This window comes from Lepidochelys olivacea, assembly GCF_965140295.1.
Source record: "Lepidochelys olivacea isolate rLepOli2 genome assembly, chromosome: 8".
Taxonomy (NCBI): Eukaryota; Metazoa; Chordata; order Testudines; family Cheloniidae; genus Lepidochelys; species Lepidochelys olivacea.
The window spans coordinates 108867501-108886639 of NC_140418.1; the positions used below are offsets into that span (position 1 = coordinate 108867501).

The window sequence follows — 19139 nt, forward strand, 5'->3', positions numbered from 1 at the left end:
AGTGAGTGAGCTGATACATTTATAGGAGGTACCAGACCATACAGACTGTTGGCTGATTTTGTCTGACCACTAGCTAAAGACCATCTTTACAGGGCGATACATTTTTGCCAGTAATTTGGGAAGTTGCTTAGAACAGATTTCACTGTTCTTATTCCCATCTCTCTTATGTCCTATGTGGATGTCACTGCGCATTAACTAGTCATTCAGCATTTCAGAATAAAGGGCTCTGGAGAACCTGCCAACACTATATCACACTAAACCAAAAGAGGTTTACCGTATTTATCTAACCCCTCTGAACTGTGGCATCTAATTTTTCAGTGACCCTTGCTTCCCCAGAGATCTGCACACACACCAGTCAGATGGCACTATCTGCATTTGCATGTTTATTATTTTCGTTCCTCTCAGCTCAGCTTCTGTTCAGAGGGGAGAGTGCAGCAAAGCGTATGTGTGTGTGCGGGGAGCCTCCTGTTCAGAGGGGTGATTGCAGCACAGAGAAGGTGTGTGTCCATGTTTGGGGTGTCTCTTTCTCAGAGGGGAGGAGATTAAGGCACAGAGTGTGTTTAGTGGGGGAGTATTTGGTTAACAGAGAAGGTTACAGGACAGAACAGGCAAAAATAGTCTGATCTGGTTCCAGGATTTCTAATCCTGTCAGTAGAAAGCAATCTTGTAGAATTTCCTTAGATTGCATCACTGTGGCTGTGTCCCATGGCTGCTTTCAATCTCCAGCGTGGGAAGCCTCCCACCTGACAGAGGCCGAAGAGCAATGGCTTGCTCCTGCCCTTGGATTTGGTCTCGAAGGCGTTTGATTTCCAGCCGTTGCATTTCTATGATTCTTTCTGTTTCCTCCTCTACATTCAACCTCAGCACACTGGGACTGGGCAGCAGTTCACGGGAAGGAACTAGAGAAAACAGTAGCCAGAGTGTATAACAATGAGAGTTCCAGCTGTGACGTTGCACTCTATATGATTTTATGAAAATATGCTAACGAGTGTGAATATAATGTAAGTGGAATATGCTTCATGCAAAACGTCTCTTGTAAGGTATCATTATAAAACTTATAATCTACTGAGTGTGGTCATCCTATTTGTATAAACGTATCACTCTTGTATCTGAAACTAGAAATATGAAATATAACTCTGAGGGCCTATTGTAATTATGCAAAGTGTGGGCCATTAATGGTAGTTTGGAATCTTGATGGCTCCCATCAAACAGGACAATTGACTGCAGATGGCTCTGTTTTACTTGTAAGTCTTCCTGTATACGTGTGTGCTGGCAAATGGGTAATGAAGTCTTACAGTGACATGTGATCATGTCACCTGAACTGGAATCCATCTTTAACCTGGTGCTTTTCCACTGAGAAGGAGGGGTGGGAACCCAGAGGGACAAAGGATTCCCGCCTTATGCAAAGGATATATAAGTGGGTGGAACAGAACAAGGTGAGACAGTCATCATGAGGAATCCCCTAGCTACCACCTGAACTGGAACAAGGGCTGTACCAGGGGAAAGGATTGTGCCCAGACTAGAAAGGTGTCCAGTCTGTGAAAGAAACTTATTGAAACATCTCTGAGGGTGAGATTTTATCTGTATTCAGTTTTATTACTGTATTAGGCTTAGATTTGTGTGTTTTATTTCATTTTGCTTGCTAATTCACTTTGTTCTGTCTGTTACTACTTGGAACCACTTTAAAGCCTACGTTCTGTATTTAATAAAATCACTTTTTACTTATTAATTAACCAAGAGTATGTATTAATAGTTGGGGGGGCAAACAGCTGTACATATGTCTCCATCAGTGTTATAGAGGGCGAATAATTGATGAGTTTCCCTGTATAAGCTTTATATAGGGTAAAACGGATTTATTTAGGGTTTGGACCCCATTGGGAGTTGGGCATCTGAATGTTAAAGGCAGGAACACTTCCTAAGTTGCTTTCTATTACGCCTGCAGCTGTTAGGGGATGTGGTTCAGACCTGGGTCTGGTTTGCAGCAGGCTAGCGGGTCTGGCTCAAACCAGGCAGGGCACTGAAGTCCTAAGCTGACACGGCAAGCAAGCAGGAGCAGAAGTAGTCTTGGCACATCAGGTAGCAACCCCCAGGGGGTTTCTGTGATCCAACCCGTCACACCAGCTAGCCAGGCTCTATTTACTCTTGAAGAAAGAGCTAGGACATGCATCTCTTGGGACAAGGGAGAGAGATCTAAAGGAGAAGGCTCTGAAGTGCTTAATAAGTGAATAGTTGAATACCACTGTACATTGTATAGGCATCTTCCAGGCAACCAGAGAGTTTAATGACTAATACCAGCCAAAGGGAGAGAAACTCACATGCTGGCAAAGGGAGACAGGAGGCTTTAAGATGAAAGCTGATAATATGGAGAGATACAGGGAGAACTGTAATAATCACCTGTGTCTGGGATCCCTTGCTTCTTGTTTTTTCTGTTTAGTCCTAGTGCTGATTGGAGATCATGCACGTGGGTGCGTGTCACCTTCAGTTCCCTCCGCAATTCATTAATTTCCTTAATCAGGCTCACATTTTCCTGTAGCAACAATATGCTCAGATTTTCAATTGACATATTTGTATCACACTATCACTGTGGGAAAGGGCACTAGGTACCTTCTGATTAGGAAGACCAGATGTCCCGATTTTATAGGGACAGTCCCAATAGTTGGGGCTTTGTCTTATATAGACATCTATACCCCCGCAACCCTCTGTCCCAATTTTTCACACTAGCTATCTGGTCACCCTACTTGTTTTCTTGTCTTGTCTGGTCACCCTACATCTGGGTCAACAGTCCGTAGCACCATACCCATGGAGGAAGGAATACTGGGTATCATATGGGTCAGAGCTGTAACTGAAACATAGGGATTGCTATACTGGATCAGACCTGAGAGTCATCTAATTTAGACGTCTTTCTCAGTGAGTAGGCAGTACCAGATGCTTCAGGGGAAGGCACAAAAACCCTTGCAATAGTCAGGTATGAGATAATTTGTCCCCCCATATTAGGGCTCATCCGGATCCCCAATAGTTAGAGATTGGTTTAGGGCCTGAAGCATGACATTTTTGTTATAAAAATAACTCTGGATATTCTTGTTCTTCACGTAAATGTCTGATCCCTTTTTAAATATTGCTAAGTTCTTGGTCTCAGCAACTTCCTGTGGCAGTCAGTACCAGTCTAATTACACATTCAATGAAAATGTATTTCCTTTTATCAGTTTTGTAGTGGCCATCTTTTGTAGTTTCAATAAATGTCTTCTTGTTGTGTTACAAAACAAGGAGAATTGTAGTTCTTGATCTACCTCCTCTAGATTGTTCATTACTTTATATACTGCTGTGTCTCCTGTTATTCCTCTCCTAAGATAATTCAAACCCCATCTTTTCAATTTCTTCTGGTGGGAATTTTCTAGGCCCTTCATCATTCTTATCACTCTTCACTGAACCCCCTCTAATTCTGCAATATTCTTTTTGAGATGGGGTGACAGTCCTGCACACAGTATACAGATTAGGCCACATCACTGGTTTATATAAAGGCATTATAATATTCTCTGTACTATTCACTACCGCATTCCTTATGCATCAACATGTGGAACTCTTTGCTAGAGGATGTTGTGAAGACCAAGACTATAATAGGGTTCTAAAAAGAACTAGATAAATTCATGGAGGATAGGTCCATCAATGGCTATTAGCCAAGATGGGCAGGGTTGGTGTCCCTAGCCTCGGTTTGCCAGAAGCTGGGAATGGGGAACAGGGGATGGATCACTTGATGGTTACTGTTCTGTTCATTCCCTCTGGAGCACCTGGCATTAGCCACTGTTGGAAGACAGGATACTGAGCTAGATGGACCTTTGGTCTGACCCAGTATGACCATTCTTATGTTCTTATCCTAACATCTGTTTTGTTTTTTTGACCACGGCTATACATTGAGCAGAGGTCTCCATTGAGCCAACTACAGTGGTCCAGGTCCTTTTCTGGAGTTGATACAGTTAATTTAGAACCATGCCCCGTGTATGAAAAATTCATTTTTTCGCCTGCAATGTATATTATTTTGCATTTATGAACAATGAATGTCGTTTGCCACTGTGTTGCCCACTCACCTATATTATTTAGGTCTCTCTAATGTTCCTCATAGTTCTCTCTGATCTCGACTAACTTAATTAGCATTGTAGAATCTGCAAATTTTGCTACCTCATTACTCACCTCCACCTTTCAAACTCATTAATACATATATTTAACACAGGACCTAGTACGGAAGCTTGAGACACCTGGTGTTAACCTTTGCCATGATGAAAACTGATAGATTATTTCTATTCTTTTGTTTCCTTCTCTTGGCCAGTTTTTGATCAATGACAATGCTTTAGCTCTTACCCTCCTGACTACTTAGTTTCTTTAGTAGCCTCTTGTAAGGCATTCAAGTAGCCTCTTGTAAGGGAAGATGTTAAAAAGCAACTATTAAAGTTAAACATTTTTAAATCAGCAGGACTGGATAACTTGCACCCAAGAGTATTTAAAGAATTGGCAAAGGAGCTCTATCAACCATTAGTGCTGATTTTAAACAAGAACAGTAGGGAAATTCCAGAGAGGGGTTAAAAAGCTACCACATGCCGATCAAAGGTAACACTGGGCTGGTTAGTCTGACATGCATTCGAGGCAAAATCATGTAAAGCAGTGGTTCTCAAAGCCGGTCCACCGTTTGTTCAGGGAAAGCCCCTGGCGGGCCAGACTGGTTTGTTTACCTGCTGCGTCCGCAGGTTCGGCTGATTGTGGCTCCCACTGGCTGTGATTCGCCGCTCCAGGCCAATGGGGGCTGCGGGAAGTGGCGTGGGCCAAGGGACATGCTGGCCGCCCTTCCCGCAGCCCCCATTGGTTTGGAGCGGCGAACCACGGTCAGTGGGAGCCGCAATTGGCCAAACCTGCAGATGTGGCAGGTAAACAAACTGGTCCGGCCTGCCAAGGGCTTTCCCTGAAGAAGCGGTGGACCGGCTTTGAGAACCACTGATGTAAAGGATGATCTGGGACACAATCAAGAAAGAAGAAAAGGAGTACTTGTGGCACCTTAGAGACTAACCAATTTATTTGAGCATGAGCTTTCGTGAAATACAGCTCACTTCATCGGATGCATACCGTGGTATGCATCTGATGAAGTGAGCTGTAGCTCACGAAAGCTCATGCTCAAATAAATTGGTTAGTCTCTAAGGTGCCACAAGTACTCCTTTTCTTTTTGCGAATACAGACTAACACAGCTGTTACTCTGAAACCAATCAAGAAAGAATAAGGGTGGTGGCATAAACAGATCCAAGCAGTATGGCTGCATGGAGAACAGGTCACAGATTCATAGATTCCAAGGTCAGAAGGGAACATTGTGATAATCTAGTCTGACCTCCTCTATAGCACAGGCCAAAGAACTTCCCCAAAATAATTCCTAGAGCAGATCTTTTTGAAAAACATCAAATCTTGACCTAAAAATTGTCAGTAATGGAGAATCCACTGTGACACTTGGTAAGTTGGTTCAGTGGTTAATTACCCTCACCGTTAACATTTACACCTTATTTCCTGTCTGAATTTGGCTAGCTTCAATTTCAAACCATTGGATCATGTTATACCTTTCTCTGCTAGACTGAAGAGCCAGTGAGTAAATATTTGTTGCCATATAGCTATTCATAGATTGTAATCAAGTCAGCCCTTACCCTTCTATTTGAGTCTATCACTATAAAGCATATTTTCTAATATTTTAGTCATTCTCGTGGCTCTTCTCTGAACCCTCTCTAATTTATCAACATCCTTCTTGACTTGTGGACACCAAATCGGCACAGTATTCCACAGCAGGATCAGTTCCAAATACAGAGGTAAAATAACCTCTCTACTCCTACTCAAGATTCCCCTGTTTATGGATCCCAGGATTGCATTAGCTCTTTTGACCACAGCCTCACACTGGGAGCTCCTATTTATCTGATTATTCATCATGACCCCCAAATCTTTTTCAGAGTCACTGCTTCCCAGGACAGTTTCCCATCCTGTAAGTATGGCCGACATTCTTTGTTCCTAGACGTAAACGTTTACATGTAGCCATATTAAAACACTGTTTGCTTGTACCCAGTTAACCAAGTGATTCAGATTGCTCTGTAACAGTGACCTCTCCACTTCATTATTTACCAGTCCCCTAATTTTTGTGTCATCTGCAAACTTTATCAGTGATGATTTTGTTTTTTCTTCTAGGCCATTAATAGCACAGGGCCAAGAATGGGATCCCACTACAAACATATGCATATGTTGATGATTCCCCATTTTCAGTTACATTTTGAGACCTATCAGTTAGCCAGCTTTTAATCCATTTAATGTGTGCCATGTTAATTTTATATCATTCCAGTTTTTTTAATCAAAATGTCATGCAGTATCAAGTCAAACCAAGGTGTTGTCAAGCAAATTTGATATTGTTTTTGATAAGATTACAAGTTTGATTGATAAAATCTAATAGTGTTTACATAATATACTTAGACTTCTGTAAGGCATTTGACTTTGTCCCAACATGACATACTGATGAACAAAGTAGCACTATATAAAAAGCAGTGTTGTTCAGATGAGATGGATTAAAAACTGGTTAATTGATAAATCTCAAAAAGTAATTATAAATGACTAACCATAATTGCTAGTAGGATCCTGCAGGAATCTGTCTTTGGAATAATGCTATTCAATATCTTTATCAATGATCTGGAAGAAAATATAAAAACATGGCTAGTAAAGTTTACAAATGACAATAAGATTGGCAGAGTGGCAATAATGATGGGGACAGGGCAGGTGTACAGAACAATCTGAATCAGTTGGCAAGGTGTGCTCACTTAAATATGTATTTTAATACAGCCAAATGCAATGTCATACATCTAGGAACAAAGAATGCAGGTCATACTGTATCTTGAAAAGGAATTAGGAGTTAAATTGGACAAACAACTGAACAAGAGCTCCAAGTACAAAGCTGAAGTTAGACATATTCAGACTAAAAATACAGCACAATTTTTTAACTGTCAGGGTAATTAACCTTTGGAACAACTTACGTAGGGATGTGGGTGGCTTCCCCATCATTTGAAGACTTTAAATCAAGCCTCCATCTTTCTAAAAGATCTGCTTTAACTCAACCAGAAGTTACTGCATGAGGCTCTGTGGCCTGTGTTATGCAGAAGGTCAGACTAGATGATCATAACAGTCCCTTCTGGCCTTAAAATCTATGAATTCTAATAGAATAATGAGACATTTTCCTTTGCAGAGATCAAGCTGGTTACACCCTATCATATCATGATCTTTCAGATGTTTTACTATTCTGTTTTTATCATTTCAACCAATTTATCTAGTACAGAGGTAAGGCTTACTGAACTGGGATGCCATCTGGGTCAGCACCATCTTTCACTGTATATCTGTCAGGAGGGGCACAGGGTACCGTTTGAAATGATTTATTCCTGTGCCAGAAGAAAACCTCTAGCTTTCTCCAGACAGGGGAAAAGGAAATAGCAACAGTGCCTGGAAAGATAAGAAAGCTGCCTGGGGCTGCAGGAGGATTACTATAAAAGGGCTAAAAACAAAGGAGTTAATGGAATGGAGAAGGGCCACAAGGAAAGGGATTGGGGTATATGGAACCTGAGGAAGCAGGTTGAAGTGATAGTGGGGAAAGTACTATTGGGGGGAGGGGTGAGGTTTGAGGAAGAAGATCAAGTGGCAGGGCTGCGCTAAGGAGGTAGTGTCTCTCAAGTTGCTGCTATGGGGCACTGGACACTCTAACTTAGGAGGACATGAGGAATTTGGTTCCATTGGCCCTAGGTTTATTTTGTTTTAGACAGCACAAAGATTCCTCATAAACAAGATTTTGCAACCAAGGGGCAAATTCACCAGCTGTTACCGAACATCCTGAGAAAATCTGGATGCAGATTTTAAATAAATAAACACCATAGAGTTAGTATAGCTTGGTATTCAGGCTTGTGAAACTTTGCTACCATGGAAATCACAAATGCTGTTTGTTTTATTATAAATTGAAGGTTATTTACCTGTAACCAGAGCTCTTTGAGATGGACTCTGCATATTCACACTCCTGGGATGCTCTGACCAGTGCAGCTGGACAGTAGAACCTTAGCTAGCAGTGCCTGTTGGAGCACTTATGTACCTCCCTCACCGCTCCCCTCAGTGATTGTGAACAAAACTTAGCATTTGATCTAGACTCTAAGTCTAACGGATAGTGCTTAGTAAACATCTGAACTGAACTCCATGGAGCTGCTACGCAAATCTCCACTAGAGGAATGTGTTTAGTAAAAACCATTGAGAATGCCTTTGCTGTAGAAGACAGGTTTCAGAGTAACAGCCGTGTTAGTCTGTATTCGCAAAAAGAAAAGGAGTACTTGTGGCACCTTAGAGACTAACCAATTTATTTGAGCATGAGCTTTCGTGAGCTACAGCTCACTTCATCGGATGCATGCCGTGGAAACTGCAGCAGACTTTATTTATACACAGAGAATATGAAAAAATACCTCCTCCCACCCCACTGTCCTGCTGGTAATAGCTTATCTAAAGTGATCATCAGGTGGGCCATTTCCAGCACAAATCCAGGTTTTCTCACCCTCCACCCCCCCACACAAATTCACTCTCCTGCTGGTGATAGCACATCCAAAGTGACAACTCTTTACACAATGTGCATGATAATAAAGTTGGGCCATTTCTGGATTTGTGCTGGAAATGGCCCACCTTAATTATGCACATTGTAGGGAGAATGGTCACTTTGGATGAGCTATTACCAGCAGGATAGTGAGTTTGTGTGTGTGGTTTTTGGGAGGGGGGTGAGGGGGTGAGAGAACCTGGATTTGTGCAGGAAATAGCCCAACTTTATTATCATGCACATTGTGTAAAGAGTTGTCACTTTGGATGGGCTATCACCAGCAGGAGAGTGAATCTGTGTGGGGGGTGGAGGGTGAGAAAACCTGGATTTGTGCTGGAAATGGCCCACCTGATGATCACTGTAGATAAGCTATTACCAGCAGGACAGTGGGGTGGGAGGAGGTATTTTTTCATATTCTCTGTGTATAAATAAAGTCTGCTGCAGTTTCCACGGCATGCATCCGATGAAGTGAGCTGTAGCTCACGAAAGCTCATGCTCAAATAAATTGGTAGGTCTCTAAGGTGCCACAAGTACTCCTTTTCTTTTTGCTGTAGAAGAGTGTGCTCTAACTGCTTCAGGAAGTGGGACAGTCATTAGTGTATACACTTCTTTAATATAGAGTCTCACTCATTTAAATAGAGTTTGAACAATAACAGCTCGGCCTTTGTTTCTTTCCTTATAAGAGATTACCTTACTGGGTGATTGTCTGAAATGATTAGTTCTGTCCAAATAGCATGCTAAAACCCTCTGGCATCTAATATATGCAGTTTAGCCTCACCCATATAGGTATGAGGTTTGGCAAAAAACACCAATAAATTAATCGATTAATATAAAAATCAGATATCACCGTAAGCAAAAGCCTTGGGTGAGTATGCAATGTTACTTTGTCTTTATAAAGGACAGTAAAAAGGTGGCTCTGCCATTAACACATGTAACTTGCTTATTCATCTTGCTGAGGGCACTATCTATTAAACAAAGCTTTTATAATAGGTAAATGGAAAAATGTGCAATCCTGCGAGTTCAAATGGTGTTGCATCCATTGTATAAAAACTAAATTAGAGCCAAAGAAGGTACAGGGTCTCTCACCAGTGGATACAGATTATTAAGACCTTTAAAGAATTTCTTAATTACAACATGAACAAACACTCATTTATTGTCTACAGGAACACAGTATGCTGAAGTTACACACAGATGGACCTTAACAGAGGGCAATGAGTGACCCTTCCTCTTGAGATATAATAAATATTCTAGGATATAGTTTTTAGGTGCTATATAAGAATCTACGTTACTGATATTAATCCATAATAAAGTTGTTTTCTATTTATGAGCATAACATTCGTACATTCTTGAATTAACTGAAACATTTTGCACTTCTAATGAAAAAGATGGCTTAAAAAGTCCCAGAGTCCTATTACCCAAGCACTGATGTGAGGAAACTGAGGAACTCAGTGATACATCTTCCCTTGCTTTTGTGACAAGAAGTCCAGAGAAAAGCCTATATATTCCCCTGGACAGGTGATAAATCCAGACACCACTGTTTTTTGGTTCAAGGTAGTACTATTAAGATCATTTGGGATCTCTTCTGTTAATTATTTTATCACTCTCTTGGAGAGAGGAAATTGTGGAAATACATACATGAGACCTTGATGCCAATTTATCAAAAAAGCATCCGATATTGACTCCTTGTCTCTCCCTGCCCTTCATCAAAACCTCAAACATTTTTTGTTGTGCTTGGATGCAAATAGTTTTCCACTGCATGCATCCGATGAAGTGAGCTGTAGCTCACAAAAGCTTGTGCTCAAATAAATTGGTTAGTCTCTAAGATGCCACAAGTACTACTTTTCTTTTTGCAGATACAGACTAACATGGCTGCTACTCAGAAACCAGTTTTATTATGGATTACCCCACAGTTTGAAGATTTAAATCACCAAGAAATCCTCCAGGGACCAGTCGTGGATTGAGAGATTATCCTGCTCAAGTTATTTGTGAGGTGGTTGTTTTCCCAGACCATGTGAATTGTCACTGGGTGAATGTCCTGCTCTATACAGTATTCCTAAAGAGACACTGCTTTCCTGCACAACTGAGAGAAATAAGTCTCTCCCTGTTTGCTCAACTAGTACAATGAGTGCTGTCATATTGTCTGTTGCCACCCAAACCACTATGTGTCTGATCTAAATTAAGAACTATTTTAGAGGCCACTTTATGGTCCTCAGTTCTAGTATATTAATGTGCAATGTCCTTTCTGCTGGTGATCAGTGATCTCTTATCACCAAACTGTTGTCCAAATGAGGCCTCAGGCCTGGACAGGATGCAACTGAAGTGACTATTATTGAGGGCATAGGAGAGTTCAAGGATATACCCGCCCCATCACCTGCCAGGGAATCACTAACTTCCTACACATGTTCTCTATACTAGGTTTGTACTCGTGCACTAACTAATGTCGCAACACTCTCATTCAAAGACGAACATATAGTATTACAGAGGTGGTTGATGTAAGAGCCCTTAGAAGACCATATGTTCTGGAGAATGATGGAGGAGAAGTACAGACAACCTTATTTTCATAAAGCTTTCCTGTGGCAGAAAGACTGTGCTGATAACTCAGTCCAATTTGGCCCCTGTGAAAGGAATCCATTGTGTGGGTTCCAGAAGTGACTTTCTCCATGGTATTCATACTCCAGATTGGCAAAAACTATCAGCCTTATGTCCAACAACACCTAACATAAGAATGGCCATACTGAGTCAAACCAAAGGTCCATCTAGCCCAGTACCCCATCTTCCAACAGTGGCCAATGCCAGGTGCTTCAGAGGGAATGAACAGAACAGGTAATCATCAAGCGATCCATCCCCTGTTGCCCATTCCCAGCTTCTGACGAACAGAGTCTAGGGACCCCATTTCTGCCCACCCTGGCTAATAACCATTGATAGACCTATCCTCCATGAATTTATCTAGTTCTTTTTTGAACACTGTTATAGTCTTGGCATTCACAACATTCTCTGGCAAAAAGTTCCATAGGTTGACTGTGCATTGTGTGAAGAAATACTTCCTTTTGTTTGCTTTAAACTTGCTGTCTATTAATTTCATTTGTTGACCCCTAGTTCTTGTGTCATGAGAAGGAGTCAATAACACTTCCTTCCTTCCTTCCTCCATACCAGTCATGATTTTATAGACATCTATCATATCCTACCTCAGTCGTCTCTTTTCCAAGCTTAAAAGTCCCAGTCCTATTAATCTCTCCTCATATGGAAGCTGTTCCATACCCCTAATCATATTTGCTGCCCTTTTATGAACCTTCTCCAATTCCAATATATCTTTTTTGAGATGGGGCAATGAAATCTGCATGCAGTATTCAAGATGTGGGTGTACCATGGATTGACATAGAGGCAATATGATATTTTCTGTCTCATTATCTATTCCTTTCTTAATGATTCCAAAACATTCTGTTCACTTTTTTGACTGCCGCTGCACCTTGAGTGGATGTTTTCAGAGAACTATCCACAATGACTTCAAGATCTCTTTCTTGAGTGATAACATAGACTCATAGATATTAAGGTCAGAAGGGACCATTATGATCATCTAGTCTGACCTCCTGCACAATGCAGGCCACAGAATCTCTCCCACCCACTCCTGCAATAAACCTCTCACCTATGTCTGAGCTGCAGAAGTCCTCAAATCATGGTTTAAAGACTTCAAGGTGCAGAGAATCCTCCAGCAAGTGACCCATGCCCCATGCTACAGAGGAAGGCGAAAACCCCCCAGAGCCTCTTCCAATCTGCCCTGGAGGAAAATTCCTTCCCAACCCCAAATATGGCGACCAGCTGAACCCTGAGCATGTGGGCAAGATTCACCAGCCAGATACCCAGGAAAGAATTCTCTGTAGTAACTCAGATCCCACCCCATCTAACATCCCATCACAGGCCATTGGGCCTATTTACCATGAATAGTTAAAGATCAATTAATGCCAAAATCATGTTATCCCATCATACCATCTCCTCCATAAACTTATCGACTTTATTTTTGTTAGGCTAAACAAGCCAAGCTCCTTGAGTCTCCTTTCATAAGACACGTTTTCCATTCCTCGGATCATCCTAGAAGCCCTTCTCTGTACCTGTTCCAGTTTGAATTCATCCTTCTTAAACATGGGAGACCAGAACTGCACACAGTATTCCAGATGAGGTCTCACCAGTGCCTTGTATAACAGTACTAACACCTCCTTATCCCTACTGGAAATACCTCGCCTGATGCATCCAAAGACCGCATTAGCTTTTTTCACGGCCATATCACATTGGCAGCTTATAGTCATCCTGTGGTCAACCAATACTCCAAGGCCCTTCTCCTCCTCCGTTACTTCTAATTGATGCATCCCCAGTTTATAACTAAAATTCTTGTTATTAATCCCTAAATGCATGACCTTACACTTCTCACTATTAAATTTCATCCTTTTACTATTAGTCCAATTTACAAGGTCATCCAGATCCTCCTATATGATAGCCTGGTCCTTCTCTAAATTGGCAATACCTCCCAGCTTTGTATCATCCACAAACTTTATTAGCGCACACTCACTTTTTGTGCCGAGGTCAGTAATAAAAAGATTAAATAAGATTGGTCCCAAAACCGATCCCTGAGGAACTCCACTGGTAACCTCCCTCCAGCCTGACAGTTCACCTTTCAGTATGACCCGCTGTAGTCTCCCCTTTAACCAATTCCTTATCCGCCTTTCAATTTTCATATTGATCCCCACCTTTTCCAATTTAACTAATAATTCCCCATGTGGCACGGTATCAAACGCTTTACTGAAATCTAGGTAAATTAGATCCACTGCATTTCCTTTCTCTAAAAATCTGTTACTTTCTCAAAGAAGGAGATCAGGTTGGTTTGGCACGATCTACCTTTTGTAAAACCATGTTGTATTTTGTCCCATTTACCATTGACCTCAATGTCCTTAACTACTTTCTCCTTCAAAATTTTTTCCAAGACCTTGCATACTGCAGATGTCAAACTAACAGGCCTGTAGTTACCCGGATCACTTTTTTTCGCTTTCTTAAAAATAGGAACTATGTTAGCAATTCTCCAGTCATACGGTACAACCCCTGAGTTTACAGATTCATTAAAAATTCTTGCTAATGATCTTGCAATTTCATGTGCCAATTCCTTTAATATTCGTGGATGAAGATTATCTGGGCCCCCCAATTTAGTCCCATTAAGCTGTTCGAGTTTCGCTTCCACCTCAGATATGGTAATATCTACCTCCATATTCTCACTCCCATTTGTCATGTTACCATTTTCCCTAAGATCCTCATTAGCCTCATTAAAGACTGAGGCAAAGTATTTGTTTAGATATTGGGCCATGCCTAGATTATCCTTAACCTCTACTCCATCCTCAGTGTTTAGCAGTCCCACTTCTTCTTTCCTTGTTTTCTTCTTATTTATACGGCTGTAGAACCTTTTACTATTGCTTTTAATTCCCTTTGCAAGGTCCAACTCTACTTGACTTTTAGCCTCTCTCACTTTATTTCTACATGTTGTGACCTCAAAAAGGTAGCTTTCCTTGCTGATCCCTCCCATCTTCCACTCGCTGTAAACTTTCTGCTTTTTCTTAATCACCTCTCTGAGACGCTTGCTCATCCAGCTTGGTCTACAACTCCTGCCTATGAATTTTTTCCCCTTTCTTGGGATGCAGGTTTCCGATAGCTTCTGCAGCTTTGACTTGAAGTAATCCCAGGCCTCCTCTGCCTTTAGATCCATAAATTCTTCAGTCCAATCCACTTCCATAACTAATTTCCTTAATTTTCGAAAGTCAGCCCTTTTGAAATCAAAAACCCTAGTCACAGCATCCAATGAAGTGAGCTGTAGCTCACGAAAGCTTATGCTCAAATAAATTGGTTAGTCTCTAAGGTGCCACAAGTACTCCTTTTCTTTTTGCGAATACAGACTAACACGGCTGTTACTCTGAAACCAGATTTATTTTTGTTTATCCTTCCATTCAGTTTGAACTGAATTAGCTCATGATCACTTGAACCAAGGTTGTCCCCTACAACCATTTCTTCTATGAGGTCCTCACTACTCACCAAAACCAAATCTAAAATGGCATCCCCTCTTGTCGGTTCAGGAACTACTTGATGAAGGAATCCATCAGCTATCGCATCTAGGAAAATCTGAGCCCTATTATTATTACTAGCACTTGTCCTCCCAGTCTATATCTGGGAAGTTAAAGTCTCCCATGATCAAGCAGTTTCCATTAGCATTTACTTCATTAAAAACATTAAAGAGGGCTCTATCCATATCAAAATTAGTGAGATCCTTTTGTAACTCTTCGCAGTCTGCTTTGAACTTAACTATCTTGAGTAGTTTTGCATCATCTGCAAATTTTTCCGCCTCACCGGTTACCCCTTTTTCCACATTGTTTATGAATATGTTGAATAGTACTGGTCCCAGTACAGACCCCTGGGGGACACCACTATTTACTTCTCTCCATTTTGAAAACTGAGCATTTATTCCTACCTTTGTTTCCTATCTTTTAACCAGTTATGGATCTATGAGAGGACTTTCCCTCTTATCCCATGATAGCTTACTTTGCTTAAGAGCCTTTGGTGAGGGACCTTGTTAAAGGCTTTCTGAAAATCTAAGTAGACTATATCCACTGGATCCCCGATGTCCACATGCTTATTGACCCACCTCAAAGAATTCTAGTAGATTGGTGAGGCATGATTTCCCTTTACAAAAACCATGTTGGCTATTCCCCCACAAATCATATCCATCTATGTGTCTGACAATTTTGTTCTTTACTATAGTTTCAACGAGTTTGCCTGCTACTGAAATCAGGCTTACAGGCTGCAATAGCTGGGATCACCTTTGGAGCCCTTTTTAAAAACTGGCATCACATTAGCTATCTTCCAGTCATTTGGTACAGAAGCTGATTTAAGTGATGGGTTACAGACAACATTTAGTAGTTCTGCAATTTCACATTTGAGTTCCTTCAGAACTCTTGGGTGAATAACATCTGGTCATGGTGACTTATTACTGTTTAGTTTATCAATTTGTTCCAAAACTTCCTCTAATGACACCTCAATCTGGGACAGTTTCTCAGATTTGTCACCTAAAAAGAATGGCTTAGGTTTCGGAATCTCCCTCACATCCTCAGCTGTGAAGACTGATGCAAAGAATTCATTTAATTTCTCTGCAATGGCCTTTAGCATCTTGATCGTCCAGTGGCCCCCAGTGGTTGTTTAGCAGGCTTCCTGCTTCTGAGGTAGTTAAAAACAATTTTGCTACTACTTTTTGAGTCTTTGGGTGGCTGTTCCTCAAATTCTTTTTTGGCCTTTCTAATTATATTTTTATGTTTCATTTGCCAGAGTTTATGCTCCTTTCTGTTCTCCACACTAGGATTTAACTTCCACTTTTTAAAGGATGCCTTTTTGCCTTTCACTGATTCCTTTACTTTGTTGTTTAGGCACAGCGGCACTTTTTTGGTTCTCTATGTTTTTTAATTTGGGGTATACATCTAAGTTGAGCCTGTATTATGATGTCTTTAAAAAGTTTCCATGCACCTTGCAGAGATTTCACTTTTGGCACTGTACTTTTTAATTTCTGTTTAACTAAGTTTCTCAATTTTGTGTTGTCCCCCTTTCTGAAATTAATTGCTACAGTGTTGGGCTGCTGTGGTGTTTTCCCTGCCACAAGGGATGTTACATTTAATTATATTATGGTCATTATTACTAAGCGGTTCAGATATATTCACCTATTGGACCAGATCCTGCACTCCAGTTAGGACTAAATCAAGAATTGCCTCTCTTCTTGTGGGTTCCAGGACTAACTGCTCCAAGAAGCAGTCATTTAAGGTCGCAAGAAACTTTATCTCTGCATCCCATTCTGAGGTGACATGTACCCAGTCAATAGGGGGATAGTTGAAATCCCCCATTATTATTATTGAGTTTTTTATTTTTATAGCCTCTCTAATCTCCCTGAGCATTTCACAGTCACTACCACCATTCTGGTCAGGTGGTCGGTAATAGATCTCTACTGCTTATTATTAGAGCATGGAATTACTATCCATAGAGATTCTATGGTACAGTTTGGTTCATTTAAGATTTTTACGTCATTTGATTCTACGCTTTCTTTCACATATAGTGCCACTCCCCCACAAGCACGACCTGTTCTGTCCTTCTGATATATTTTATACCCTGGTATTACTATGTTCCATTGACTATCCTCATTCCACCAAGTTTTTGTGATGCCTATTATATTAATATCCACAGGCACTCTAGTTCACCCATCTTATTATTTAGACTTCTAGCATTTGTATATAAGCACTTTAAAAACTTGTCACTTTTTAGCTGTCTGCCATTACATGATGTAATTGAATGGGACTCCTTTTCATTTGACTGTTTCTCATCAGATCCTACCAGTATTTTATCATCTTCCATCCTCTCCTCCTTATTAGGACACAGAGAATCTCCATTAATAGATGCTCCACTAAGGGATGTCTCTGTCCAAACCACATGGTCCTCCACACCTCTCGGCTTTCCCCCAGCCCTTAGTTTAAAAACTGCTTTACGACCTTTTTAATTTTAAGTGCCAGCAATCTGGTTCCATTTTGGTTTAGGTGGAGCCCATCCTTCCTGTATAGACTCCCCCTTTCCCAAAAGTTTCCCCAGTTCCTAATAAATCTAAACCCCTCCTCCCTACACCATTGCCTCATCCACGCATTGAGACCCTGAAGTTCTGCCTGTCTAACTGACCCTGCACGTGGAACTGGAAGCATTTCAGAGAATTCTACCATGGAGGTCCTGGACATCAATCTCTTACCTAGAAGCCTAAATTTGGCCTGCAGGACCTCTCTCCTATCCTTCCCTATGTCACTGGTTCCTACATGTACCATGACCACCGGTTCCTCCCCAGAACTACACGTAAGTCTATCTAGATGTCTCAAGAGATCCGTAACCTTTGCACCAGGTAGGCAAGTCACCATGCGTTCTCCTGGTCATTGCAAACTCAGTTATCTATGTTTGTAATGATCAAATAGCCCATTACTAATACCTGTCTCTTCCTAATAACTGGAATTCCCTCTCCCAGAGTGCAAGAGGATACCACGACATCATCTGGAAGGAGGGTCCCAACTATGTGATCGTTTTCCTCTGCTCCTGTTGGATGTTCTCCTTCCCTGAGCCTTTCATCTTCCTTAACAGTGCAGGGGCTGTCTGACCAGAGGTGGGACAAATCTACAGTGTCCCAGAAAGCCTCATCAGCATACCTCTCTGCCTCCCTTAGCTCCTCCAGTTCTGCCACCCTGGCCTCCAAAGCCCATACACGGTCTCTGAGGGCCAGGAGCTCCTTGCACCGAATGCACACATACACCACCTGCTCATAGCGCAGGTAATCATACATGCTGCACTGGGTGCAATAAACTGGATAGCCCCCACTCTGTTGCTGGACTTCTGTCTGCATTCTCTTTTTACTCCTGCAGCTTATTCCTTTGTTGATGTTTTGTTTTTATCAGAGGGTGTTTTTGGCTTTAAGTGTCAAGAATGTTAAATGTACCTAGCCCCCCTTCACACTTCCCCTCTAAACACGCACACTACAGACAACACTTACCCCAAGGGTCACGTAATCATTCCTCCTTCACTGGAGAACTCCCTTGCAAAACTCCTGTGTTATCCGCTCCTATTCACTAGCTCCTCTGGTCGCTTAGGAGTGGGCTTTTTAAAGCCCTGGTCTTCCTGAGTAGTCCCACCCCCTGGCTAAGGGTTGATGGGTGCTAAAGGGCTTAGGGATCAAAACCTCGTTAAGAAGCTCTCAGCCTTGCCTAGCAGGCCCCTAGGCTTGGCACACGGTCCCCCAAACAAACAGACCACACGGTATATTTCAATCAAACAGCAAGCACATCACAAACAGCAATAATGACACTGTGTCATGGCATATCTTGCAGATAATAGATGACTTCAGGGAAGTTGTAAGTGTACAGAAGAATGTCTAAGTGATCTTCTTGGAGATCCTTCCTGTCCCACAAATAAAGGAAGACAGAAGGCAGAAATTCTGGAATATCTGACTAGTAAGTGGTGTAGGGCATAGGGTTTTGGTTTTGTGGAGCACTGGTCCACTTTCTAAAGGGAGAGGGAGCTGTATAATTTGGATGACCTCAGTAAGAGGAGGGATCAATTTCCTTGGGCTAGAGTAGTTAGGAGCGGGTTAAACTAATAGCAAAAGTGGAGGGTAAAAAGAGAAGATATGAGAACTCAGCAAAAAATCAAGATATTGAGAACAAAATTAATCAAGGAGTCAAAGGACATGAAGAGAAGAAATTCTTGAAGGGTTAGAGCCTGGCAGCCTTTGGCAAGGCAGCCTGCTTACTCAGAGCCTACACCACATACATAGAGAACAACAAACAGTCAAACAAACTATGCTCAGACAGGCCAAACACACCACTCACCAAGTCCCATTACCACCCAACACAGAGTCTGCAGCTAGTCCCTCCAAAACTCTCCTTTTAGCTGCCTCTATTTGCCTGCAGGCTATTTTGCCTCTCCT

At 41.6% G+C, this 19139-nt stretch overlaps 1 protein-coding gene across 7 annotated transcripts in view; it reads right to left on the minus strand.

The window, feature by feature from the left end:
* Positions 1–19139, minus strand: part of CFAP57 (cilia and flagella associated protein 57) — a 152295-nt gene that overhangs the window by 17934 nt on the left and 115222 nt on the right. For 5 of the 7 annotated variants that reach the window (XM_084635972.1, XM_084635970.1, XM_084635969.1 and 2 more), the window contains 2 exons: positions 2395–2527; positions 364–899 (listed from right to left, as the gene is read on the minus strand). The exons of 1 other annotated variant lie outside the window; for it this stretch is intronic. In XM_084635972.1, coding sequence (XP_084492098.1) covers positions 688–899; positions 2395–2527 — 345 coding nt within the window. In that variant the 3' untranslated portion in view covers positions 364–687. Of the gene's footprint in view, positions 1–363; positions 900–2394; positions 2528–19139 lie in introns of those variants that run through there. One more of the 7 variants, XM_084635973.1, reaches the window with a different exon arrangement.